Here is a 12,793-nt window from a genome sequence, read left to right on the forward strand (position 1 = left end):
AAAGTTTCATGGTGATATCTGCTAGTTAAAAATGTTACCCTATTCACCTCTAGTGTCTCGCCTTAATATATCGGCCAAATTTTCTTATCATGGCGATAACGATCACATTAAAAATGAACATATATCAGCCGATACCAATATGATGGTATCCCTACTAAATGCAACAGCTAAATCTGCCATTAGTCGGTACTCACGCCCAGTCCATTCGTCACCACATAACTGCACTTAAAAGAGCAGTTGAGCAGATCTCGGGTCAGTTTCTGCAGCAAAGCTCCTCCTGAGCCGAACGAAATGTTCTCGATGCTCCATCTGTGCTTTTTCATGCCCTCTACAATCTGTATACAACAATCAAACGGGTCCAGAATGAGTTTAAACTCGGCAAGAGCATACAGATAGCGTGAAGTCTGACGTGAGCTGGACATACGCACCTCCTGTAAAGTGTTGATGTCCACGCCGTCTCCCTGAATGACTCTGATGTAGGGCGGAAGCACTTTATAGCCTTTAGAGTTCTCAACCGGATGAAATTTCTTTCCTAAAATCTCTAGGACCTGCAAAATAAGACATAATGATCACGACTTTACATGCGCTGCACAAAAATCTTTGCAAATGTGTTCCTAATATGTTCTTATACCTTCAAAATAGGAAATGAATGCACTTCATTTTGAAAGGAATATATACACAGTCAAACCCAAAATTTATTCAGACACCTTCAACATTTCTCACATTATCACAGTTTATTTGCTATATTTTAGAAAATGGTAATAAAATACGACAAGAACTATATAAATATTTCACTGGTTTTGTCCGTCCTTCTGTCTAACAAATGAATTATGTTGAATATCTGTCAGCTGTTAAATTTAACTACAGTTTAGCTCAGGGGTCTCCAACACGTCGCTCGCGAGCTACCAGCAGCTCGTGGCCTGATTGGAGGTAGCTCGCCAAGGGCCGTTCACATATCGCGTCTTTTGCGTACTCAAGTTCGTTATTTCAAATAATTGAAGCGACGCGCTCATTTTTTCCAGGCGCAGCGAGTCAACATGAAGGATGGGGGTGCACCCAAACTACGGGTGTTTTTTTCTTCTCCGTAAATAAATCTTATAGCAGAGCTGCAGCAAGCGTTTTTCGATGGTGGAAATCCATTAGCTATTACAGGGTTCCTGCAGGTTTCAGTTTGTCAAATTTAAGACCTTTTTAAGACATTTTAAGACCATAAAGATTGAAATTTAAGACCTACACGACGCATTGCCAAAAAATATTCAAATCAAAGAATTCATTTTATTTCAATGAATTCAGTAATTGAAAAAGCATTAACTTAATTTACAGATAAAGAAAATCACATTAGTAACCTTCCAGACCCAACAACGCGTCAGAGAAAAGAACAGAATCAGATATAATTTTTTTTATAGAAAATTGTACTTTGCATATTATAGGCCTACTGTAAAAACACATAATTATTAGTTGATTTTAGTTGATCATAACTAGAGATGAAATGGCATGAACATTTCATTTAATTATTATAGTGCCAAAAATGATCACTGTTATCACAGAATCCCGTTCAAAAAGTACTAATACTACACAATGAAATCAATTCACCAAGTTTTATGTCGAAAAACAGCAAATAACAAATAAAATTAGCATCAATACACACTAACATAAACATTAAAATAATAGATTAAAAATGATAGCCAGATTTTAAAAGTGTCTTGCAACATGTTATATACTACCATGTACAAGTTCAAATAAAGTTGACAAAAAAAGGTTTTTATAAAAAGATAAACCTCACATATTTCAGACTTTAATTTATCTTTTTGACTCATTCTTTTTATAAAAAATGATTTAGTGACATTTACAATACAGTTTAGCTTATCTTTTATTATTAATAGTAAAATTCGGTCCGATTTTCCCGTGGCGTCTGTCGTTGCTATGCAACTCCACAATGACAAAACAGTTTTAGTGGCTAATGGATTTCCACCGCCGAAAAACACTTGCTGTAGCTCTGTTGCAAGATTTATTTACGGAGAAGAGAAAAACACCCGTAGTGTTTGGGTGCACTCGCATCCTTCATGTCTTTGTTCATGTTGCTGCGCCTGGAAAAAAACGAGCGCGCGCGCCTACATTTGAATGAACTTGAGCGCGAAAAAGACGCGATATGTGAACCGCCTCTTGGCGAGCGACTTCGACACTTTTTTGCTACTTTGTAATAACTTTATGCGGCCAGCGTTTCTGGAAATGAACGAGGGTAAAATCTTTTTTAAGACCTGACTAAATGAAATTTAAGACCGCGGATGAAAATCTGGCTGTTTTTAAGACGTTTTAAGGCCTTAAATTTAAAGTTCAGAATTTAAGACGTTTTAAGACTTTTTAAGACCCCGCGGGAACCCTGTATTAAAACTTCTTTGTCGTTGTGGAAAGCGCAGTGCATGATTGCATAGCAACGACAGACGCCACGGGAAAATCGGACCGAATTTTACTATTAATAATAAAAGATAAGCTAATGTGCATTGTAAATGTCAGTAATTTATCTTTTTTGACTCATTCTTTTTATAAAAATGATTTAAAGGCTGAAATATGTGAGGTTTATCTTTTTATAAAAACTTTTTTGTCAAAACTTTATTTGAACAACTTGTACATGTTAGTAGATAACATGTTGCAAGACACTCCTTTCAAATTTGGCCATCATTTTTAATGTTATTATTTTAATGTTTATGTAAACAAAAAGTGCATATTGATGCTAAGTTTATTTGTTATTTGCTGGTTTTTGACATAAAACTTGGTGAATTGATTTTATTGTGTAGTATTAGTACTTTTTGAACAGGATTCTGTGATAACCATGCGCATTTTGGTCACTATAATCATGAAATTACATTTCCATACCATTTCATCTCTAGTGATGATGCACTATAAAATCAACAATAATTATGTGTTTTTACAGTATAATTTTTTTTTTTTTTTTTATCTCTGACAATTAAGGGTGACATATATAGGCCTACAATAACTCTTTAAGGTCTAAAGCAGTTTGCATAGTTGTTAATATGAGAGTTATGAGACATTTTTTAAGAGATTTTAGTATTGCATTCCATGAGTAGCTCTCGGCCACTTTCATTTTTAAAAAGTAGCTCTCAAATGAAAAAAGGTTGGAGACCCCTGGTTTAGCTCAACCAATTACCAAGCAATGCTTCATTTTGTTCAGCATTAGCAATTAAAGAAAAAACACTGGTCAGGTCAAAGTGTCTGAATAATTTTTGGTCCCAAATTTGTATAAATTTTACTGGTAGTCACTGTATGAAGAATCTTTGGATTAACTGTATATATATAAGGGTACAGATGAAGTACTGTGTGTCGCATGCTATACTTCATCACAACATCATGTGAGTGTCTACCTTCAGCACTGTGTCTAGAGGGTTTCCTGAATCTGGCCGGACCAGCAGCGGTGCGTCTGCGCTCCTCATCTCGATCAGGCTCCTCAGATCTTCCCCCCAGATCTTCTCGCAGGCGTTGTAGATGTCGTAGCTGTCGCTGACGATGGACACGGGGACAGAGGGGAACTGCTTGACAATGTGTTCAAAAGCATCCTTCTCATGGTCCTTTCCCCAGGCAGTGATTGTGCTGTAACACACACACACACACACACACACACGGTCAGTGAGATCAAGAGAGACAAGCTAAATTATTTAGGGGAAAAAAAATTATTATACTTTTTATTATTAATATAACATTTAGCAATGCTATAAAAAAAAACACTACTCCTAAAACCTGAAGTGCTGATCATAAATAGTTTCAGATTCTGAGAAGTGCCACTAGGTGGCAGCATTGACAATATCTATCAAAGCAAGCCTCATTTCAAAAGCACTACTGAAGCAAAGTGCAAAGTTCCTCTGTTTCAATGAACTGCATTGTTTCTTTGCTGAAGAGTGAGGAAATAAGAAGTGTGATGATGCGGAACTAACCAACCAGAATGAGTTAGACCATGCAACGTGGAAGTAAGCTAATTTCCTTCAATGAGCGATACTTCTATGAGCCGTTTTTGGTAAATAGCTAGAAAAACGATTACCTTAATAAACGAAAATAATGTGATAAGAAAAAACAGTTTGCAATATCAAGCAACTATTTTTCTGTACAGTTAAAATAACTGGGAAAGTAACGCCGGTACAAACCGATCGTGCATTAAAAAGAAGGCGAATACACACACACTTCACTAAAAAGAAGGCGAATACACACACACTTCACTAAAAGGAAACCCTATAGGCCATGACTTCACTTTAAGCTGTGTGATTAACTGTCATCAGGAGTCGTTTCACCTGTGTTCCGCAGCTGGTACTGAGTAACCAGGAACCGGGTCTTTGGTGCCGTAGTACTTCTTGATAACACCGATCCCGGCCACAGTGTCTGTTCCTTTGAAGTTTACCAAGTGTGCAGATGCGCCGATGCCAGCCGTCTGAAAGCGAGACACGAGTTTAAACACACGGCTAGTGCAGAAATGACACCATTGAGAGAAAATGACAGGGTGGAGGATGTTTGATATGTTCTGCATGCATTTAATGCTTGGTATTTACAGTATACGAGTCAGGAGATACTTTAGACTCGGATAGAGTCTCATCTTAAGCTGTGTCCGAAACCGCTCCCTATCCACTATATAGTGCACTACATATCGGGTGTCGGCCATTTTGTAGTGGTGTCCGAATTCTGAGTGAACGTACTTTTACCCACAATCCTCTCTGAATTCGAGTGTACATTCAATGTACACTTGCTGAAGCACTATTTCCCACAATCCAATGCGGGGAGGACTGAACGTGCGTGGAAAGTGCGGTAGCGAGCAAGTTTAAACCAGAGATTACTTTACAGCTTTCTTATTTCTGCTTTAACATTTATTTGATGCTAGTTTTATTATTATAATTTTTTTATTTTTTATTACTTTTTTATTTTGTATTAATTTTTAATTTTTTACGTCATTACTTGAATAAAACATATTAAAATATTGAGACAATATTATATAGATGAATTTTAAAATGATATAAATAAGGTAAATTATATAGGTAGCCTATATTACTTTTGTATTAAAATATATTATTTAGGCATTAACTCAATGTAATGTGTTTTACTAACAGCCAGGTGTTTTAATGATTTGTGGTATTGTTGTTAACTCGTGAAACTGTAAGGAAGAGATGATAATTCGGTGGATGATTTAAAAATATTCGTTATTAATTCGCATGTAATACTCATAACGGTCGCCTGAGGGCGCTCAACGACCACGGCATCTGTGAGCGTCAAAGTTTCTAATAATTTAAATCGACGGAACTACAAAGTTGGCGCGGAGGTATATATAATTACAAAATAAAGTCATTATGAGTGTTAATGTTGTAAGTAACATGTAAGATAAAAGGAGTTTTATCACTACGTGTGACGAAGCCGTTTCTCCGACGCACAGTGTAAACGTCAGCGTCCCAATTCGTTCACTCCTTAGTGCACTCAAATGCCATACACTATATAGGGATTAGCGAATGAGTGAACGAGTGAGTGGTTTCGGACACAGCTTTAGACATTCCAACTATGTCCTACTAACCCAATGAATCTGGTCTATGTGACCAACGTGGTACTTGAGTCAGATTTGTGGGGTTTGGTTAAAAGCTTTAAGCACTTCACCTCTTGAGATGAAACCCCCCTGTAGCCGAAGTCGTGCAGTTTATACTCCAGTCCCACCAGGCTTCCTGACGTTTCCATGAGATATTTGGCCAGAATCTTCTTCTGCTCTCGTGAGTTAGTTGCGACGGTGATGGGATACCAGGACTGAACCAGGATAGTCTGTGAAGGAGACAAACGCATCGTTTCAACTCGGGCTGCACGATATTGAAGAAAAATGCGATAACTCATTAAATAATGCAATATTCGATACGATAACGCTTAAAGTATGTAAAATAAACAAATTATCTTTTTTTTTTTTGATAAAACAAAGAAAGAAAAGAAAACCAGACAGACAAAAAAAAAAAGGGGGGGGACAAGACATATACTAATCTTAATTTGTATTCAGATAAGATATCCAGTTTTTCCAATATGCTTCACATTTCCTCCTGGCATGTCTCAGAGAGAAAGTCAAATGTTCCATAACATAAATTTCCCGAACTATTTCTTACCATTCAGCAATTGAACGAAAATTATCGTAAAAATATATTTAAATTTAAGGTTTCACATTATTTTTGTGGCAAGAAAACATCCCTACAACTTCCAAAAGTGAACAGCAGTGTTTTACTGCAACATCAGAAGTGTTATTATAACATCAGTGGGGGTTAGGGTTTCAGGAAGGCCTACATCAGGTTTATTTTACAACAGAAACTGAATAATCAAACGTAATATATATATATATATATATATATATATATATATATATATATATATATATATATATATATATAAATTAAATATACTGATTCTTATTAACCCCCTGAGGTCGGATGACGCGCGGGCGCGTCAACTCGATGTTTACTAAATGTTTCTATTAATATCTCCGCGATTGTGCAGCACACATAAATGGTTCTGATTTTGCCGTAATCGATAGATTCTCAGCTTCAACGTCCTTATTCTCGCGAGATCGTACGTGACTCATACAGAGAGCAAGAGGGAAGACAAGATGACCGTTCAAATCCCTTCGGTTGAAATCCCTAAGTACCCTCCCATCTCCTCACGGTGAGGAAAATACCAAGCTGACATGGAGAGAGAAAGAGTCCTATTTTATCTCAGTCCCTCTAACATTTGGTGAAGGTAGAGTCACAGACAAAACTTGTACTAAAAAACGATTTTTCAAAATGTCACTTTAGACAATTATTATTCATTATCTACTATTTTATTCATATATTACACTACTTTTGTGACCCTAAGACTATGGGTAACCCATATCAAGGACCAAAATAATTCGTCCACATGAGTAATGGTATGTTTCCACGAGAGATTTGAATAATAAAAAATAATAAAAAAATAAATAAATCGGACTTATATTTTTCACCTTTTCCAGCCAAATTATCCCTCTCTCTCTCTTTACACAATGCTCTAGGACAAGTGGTGAGCTCAACAGTAAGAGAGCTGAGTTTTCTCTGCACATTTTTGATATAAAACACATGGGATTATGTTATGTAATTGCTTTTAAAAGGTGAATTTGATAAGATATCTAAAATCTGAGAAAAAGTGAAAAAATGCCCTTAGACCTCAGAGGGTTAAAGCTACAAAAGTTGTTCAGCCAAGAGCAGTGAGTGATTTTCTCTTCGTCTTTTGATCATGACCCCAGTTATTGCAAGCCGTTGTGATATGCATAATCGCAATATATACATTTGCGGTATTTCGATAATTTCGATATATTGTGCAGCCCTAATTTCAACATTTCCCCTCAGCTATTACCACACAATTGTGTTTAATTAGCATTCTGTACTAGGGCTGTCACTTTTGAGAAAAATCTAATTCGAACGGATATCAAATATCAAGCAATGTATTCGAATATCTAAGAAAAAAAAAAAACCCACCGTAACGGAGATTCAATCAGAAATTTATTAACAGTCGGACGGTCATAAACAGGACTCAGGTCTGAAAAAAATGTTTGACTTAATGTTTGAAACAGCAGGTTATCAACTTAATCTGTATGAAGTGCCACTATATGCATAGCCAATCACAAAATTAGGCAACGTGGAAAAAAAGGTGCCGACCGGTTGTGCAGGAAAGTATGCAGTTATATGATGTTATATTATTCGCTTGATTTGGTCATGGGCCTACGCTACAATACGTTTAGAGCGCCTGCTACTGGATGAGATGGCAAACAATAAAATACAATTCAAACGGTCTAATCATAGACTGTAAAAAATGCGCTACACATGGCACTTTAAAAACCGGATAGTTTATTTTTATTTTCATATTTCACGTCATGTTCGAATAAAAAGTGACAGTCTTATTCTGTGCTAGGAGTGTTGTGTGTTTTTAGTTTGTGTAACTGTTTCTTGCAGCTGCTGTTGAACCCATGAACCTTTCCGGTGTGTGTTTTCTCTAATGCAGCTTCTGTATCATCACATGTGAAAGGGGCACATTTCTGGGAACTTAAAAATGAAGCTAGTGCTGGTTTAGTCAGTTTACTTTTTCCCCGTGTGTAGTCAGCTGGAACATGAATCCAAAAACAACCGAAAGATCCGCTTCATGCCACCCGAGTGCTTGGGAAGTGTCACACAGTCAACACAGAGGGTTTGGTATGAGGGGATGCCAGGCAATGTTATCATACTGCACACACTAACTGATAATAAGCACATGACGCTCTTTGGACACAAGAACATCACAGTGTCCCGATCACATGGACTCAATTCAACAGCTCATGTGAAATGACACTCTTGGACATTGATTATAAAGGCATTTAATTTGTTTCAAACCACTGTTAACTTCTGAATCTGCTGCAATTCTCTCACTTGATAGTGATCTCATACGCATGTCGTGGCAGAATGTTTGTCGCCAATTAACATCGCAATCTATTTTACTTCAATAACTGGATGCATTCAATGAGTGCATAGGGAAATGTAGGGCGAGACTTGATTTTATCTATCAGGAACTGACTGGATCATGAGAAGTGGGCATTCTGTATTACAATAGAGTATTCTGGTGAACATTATTCAATAGCTCACACAACCTAATATATTGATGTCAATTAAACACAGTCTTTTCCGAGTAAGATTAACATGAAAAACAATGCACTGATGAATTGTGCATAATAAGATCAGGAAAATCAGGAAAAAAAAAGAAAAAAAAAAGGAAAACCTGAACGACCCCTAGTCTATTGTGTAAAAAATAAATTAAAAAAATATATATATATATTAATTGTTAATAATAATTAGTTTTTCACATATTTTTCTTTTTTGACTGTAAAATTCTAAAACAATGTGCAAATCTTCATGTGCAAGGTGTCATATTTTTCAGAAAAAGATTAAGCTTTCAACAAATTACAGTTATTGACCATTACTGTGTGTGGTGAGTTTGTAAATAGAATTTAAATAGACAAAACAAAAAACCCAGAGAATAAACGTACTGATTTTCAAGAACAATCACGAACGAACACTTTAAAGTTGAAAAATAAACTATAATACACATATACAAGTCTTTTTTTTGTGACATTTTCATTCAGGACACTTTTTTTTCCATACACGCACACACATAAATGCATGCATACATAGGCACGCACACATACACATGCACACACCACATGCTAAGATACATGGAAGAGTAGCGGCCATCCGCCTCCCAAGTTTCATTAAAAATCATCCCAATCCCCTCTTCTGCTGTCTAACACTTCTTTCGCCGTGTATTTGTTCGTTTCTTTTATTATTTTATGCAATCCAAAACACTCGAACCTGCCGCGCTTCGTATCTCTCTGTTCAAATCCTTCCTTCCCGCTCTGCCAGAAAGCTGCTGTCACTTGCAGACGGAAAGCATGAAACTACCGTAATAAGCCGTATATTGCTGAAAAGCGCAGGTTGTCTACTGTCAGGGGCAATTTTAATGGTTTTGATAGTGCAAACGGTTAATACGGTTAATAAAGGGTTAAGGCTCTTTTTGGCAACATATTTATAAACTATTATCATTTCACATTTGGGAAAATGGTTGCATGTTGCGTTCTCAAATGCACATTATGAGTGGCCCAAACTCGCAGTAACTTGCCAGACTATACATCCATATAATTCAATTGCAACCTCTGCGATTTGATAATCGTCAATAACTGTTTCGTGTACTCGCCAACATTGATTTTTACTCAGATTTGGCATGCATTAAGAAGCAAATGGGGTCAATTCTGTTTTCACATTGACTTTAAAATGATACATCTGCAAGCTAGCGCAATAAATACCGAATTCATCTGACTGACGGCTATCAAAGTAATCCAATTCGGCTTTCTTACAGATCACTGCACCTGATTAATGCGTGTTTACTGCGTCTTCAGCAAGTATACTTCGCACGGTCCGAGTCTTGGATCAACACAGCCCAAAATCTGACTTTGTGCAGAGATGTGCGTCTTGTAAAGCCGAACTACAGCCTATATGTGACTATCACAAATAAGAGGTTCTCTCCAGCCTCATGGCACTACAGATGACCGCTCGAATGGGAGTGAAGGTTTAAGAGAAGCTTATACTAAATATTTTAATTATCAGTATAATGTCGCCTTGCGAGTCTGAAAAGTCTCCAATCAGTTGAGTTATTAGTAAGCATCAGTGCCTTCCCATGGTCATCATAAAAGAAGTAGACGTGTGTTTACAATCTCCTGAATTCACTGGAGAATAGATATGTGGAGCCAAGGGCACACACACACACACACACACACACACACACACACACACACACACACACACACACACACACACACACACACACAGTCTAAATTTACCATCTTCACATGACATGTTTGCCATACATTCAAAGCCATCTGTAAAAGAAAACTGACCTCTTACTCAATTAAAGCTGATTTGAATATACAAATGACATAACTAACGACCTTTCCCTCGGTGACAGGTGTACTATATCACCATGACTGGATGTCAGCATGACTCAGCAGGTTTGATGCTAAACCCTATTGAAATGTTTGGCCGTGAGTTGTGTGGCATGTCACTGTTTACACGGTCTATCACAGGACGTTTGACAGGAATAGTCCGATCCATGACATGGAAAGTTTTTAAAACGCTGTAGTCATTACAGTGAAAAACATAAACCGTCTAATAAGTCCAATTATATATAATTCCTCTGAACCAGAAGAAGATCACGCTGCCAAACGGACACCCTACTGTTTACTCCACTAGTGGTTCATGATACCTGTGTGTGCTGAGGCTAATATACAGTGCCAAATCATATTTTGTATTTTGGACATATTTGTAAATAGTTTGCAGTTTCAAGGCTGGGATTTAAATGGATTCTGGAATAATAATCTTTATATATATTTATATGTAAAAATAAAATAAAACGTATACCTAGAATGCAAAGTAAGTATCTTCGGATAAAAGCGCTGGATGAATATATAAATAACTGCAGGGATGAGTTTTAGGGTCATGACTCACCTCGACCCAGTTAGTGAGCCAGTAGCACTCCGGATCGGTGCTTTCTACGGTGAACAACACATTCCCACGCGGGATAACACTTCCCTCCGGCACAGCCTTAATCTCGATGGGCAGGTGACCCTTGTATTTCTGCAGGGACGTCACATAAGAGATGTTAATGAACGCTCAGCATGGGCGGAAAAAGCTGAGAGATGAGTTTCTCCGTACCTCCAAAATGTAATTCCATCCCTTTTCGTTGAAAACATCATCCTGAAAGTGTTCCCGGTAGACCTCCTTTGCTTCCTGAATCTTCTCTGGTGTGACAACCTGTCCTGTGAGTGCAAAAAGAGAGGGGACAACTGTGAGACTAGCGTGACAAAGAAAGCGGCAGGACAATACAGGAATAAAACGACTGTAAGAGAGGGTGGGAAGTTTGCGCCCCTGTTTGCACGCGTATAATTGCACACTTTCCTGCATCCTTGCGTTATTGCATTAAGGGAAACTTCTATGCTCACAGTGAAGCTTTGTCTTACCAATATCGTGCATAATGTTGCTACAAACTGTCTTAAAGGCACAGTATCCTCAATGAAACTGCAGCACTACTTGTGTTTTTAGTTTTATTACATTTTAAAGTACTCATTTAGCAGATGCTCTGACTTACAAATGAGAACTCGATTAACACTACCAATGTAAAGCAGTGCAAGGCTTTAGGCTTTATGTGGGAATACACGCTTGTTATTGGTATATTTTGTCAAGCATCAAACCAAATGATGATCCTCCAATCCTGTGTCTCTGCAACATGTCACAGCTAAGACTAAAAAAAAACGAATTTCACTTGTTTTTCTGAACAAGAACATGTGAAACTTGACTGTCACTTTGTTGATGTGCACCAATAATGCGATTATTACCAATAATCAGATTAAGGAGTTGCAGTGAGACACGAGAAAACCTCATTATTCGGCGTCGTGATGAACATAGCAATGTAACTGGGGTTGCAAAGCTTTCTCTGGATGAAGATAAGGAGCAGAGAGTTGTGTTTCAGAGTGGAGGGAAAGCTTCACAATAATGTCACTGAGCTCATTCATGAAGTTGTATGAGCAACACACGGCATCTTCTGTATGTCCGCGCGCGTGCGCTCTTTGCTCAGGGCGGTAATAATGCGATTAAGGTGTTTCCATTGCGACTAAAATTGGGTGTACGCCACATTTAATGCAATTATGGTTACTACGATTATAAGCTTAATCACATTAGTTTGATTAATAAAGTTTAAATGCCAAAATCCCAACACAATCGCATTATGATTGTGCATGCAAATGTACTTATTGTGGCAGACTAAGGTGCCACGCTAACAGCCAGTCATGTAACAGTATGGTTGCGCCCAGAGGCGTTAACGCTCTGGTTGCGCCATATCGTTGTCTCGTGTTGGGATTCTTCAGTAACAGAACAGGCGTGGAGTGATAAGGGGTAAATGAGTGCCGCAGCGAGCATGGAAATTGTTGATAAAACATGAAAAGTCAGCTCGCCAGTATGGCAGTTTTTTTGCCATAATAATTTATTATAAAATTAACTTTATTAAAGTTTATTAATAAACAGACTTTATAAAAAAAAAAGATTCGTTTCGAGTTTTTTTACGTAGTGTAACTGCGTAGCGCTTCTGTGTTGCACGTCACACGCATCACACACATGACCAGCGTCGGCCAATAGTGAGCCTACGTGTGTCGTACAACACAGACGCGCTCCGCTAAAACACTACGTGAACT

The 12,793-nt window shown here is 37.6% G+C and overlaps 1 protein-coding gene across 1 annotated transcript in view; it reads right to left on the bottom strand.

The window, feature by feature from the left end:
* The window catches only part of nampt1 (nicotinamide phosphoribosyltransferase 1), a 32,865-nt gene that overhangs the window by 8,333 nt on the left and 11,739 nt on the right, over window positions 1-12,793 (bottom strand). The window contains exons 3-9 of the mRNA XM_084407256.1: window positions 11,262-11,365; window positions 11,055-11,183; window positions 5,641-5,799; window positions 4,299-4,435; window positions 3,381-3,606; window positions 429-548; window positions 195-335 (exon numbers count right to left, since the gene is read on the bottom strand). Of these exons, the coding sequence (XP_084263382.1) occupies window positions 195-335; window positions 429-548; window positions 3,381-3,606; window positions 4,299-4,435; window positions 5,641-5,799; window positions 11,055-11,183; window positions 11,262-11,365 (1,016 nt within the window). The remainder of the gene's footprint in view (window positions 1-194; window positions 336-428; window positions 549-3,380; window positions 3,607-4,298; window positions 4,436-5,640; window positions 5,800-11,054; window positions 11,184-11,261; window positions 11,366-12,793) is intronic.

The sequence above is a fragment of the Rutilus rutilus genome (assembly GCF_951802725.1).
Source record: "Rutilus rutilus genome assembly, chromosome: 4".
In the NCBI taxonomy this organism is placed as follows: domain Eukaryota; kingdom Metazoa; phylum Chordata; class Actinopteri; order Cypriniformes; family Leuciscidae; genus Rutilus; species Rutilus rutilus.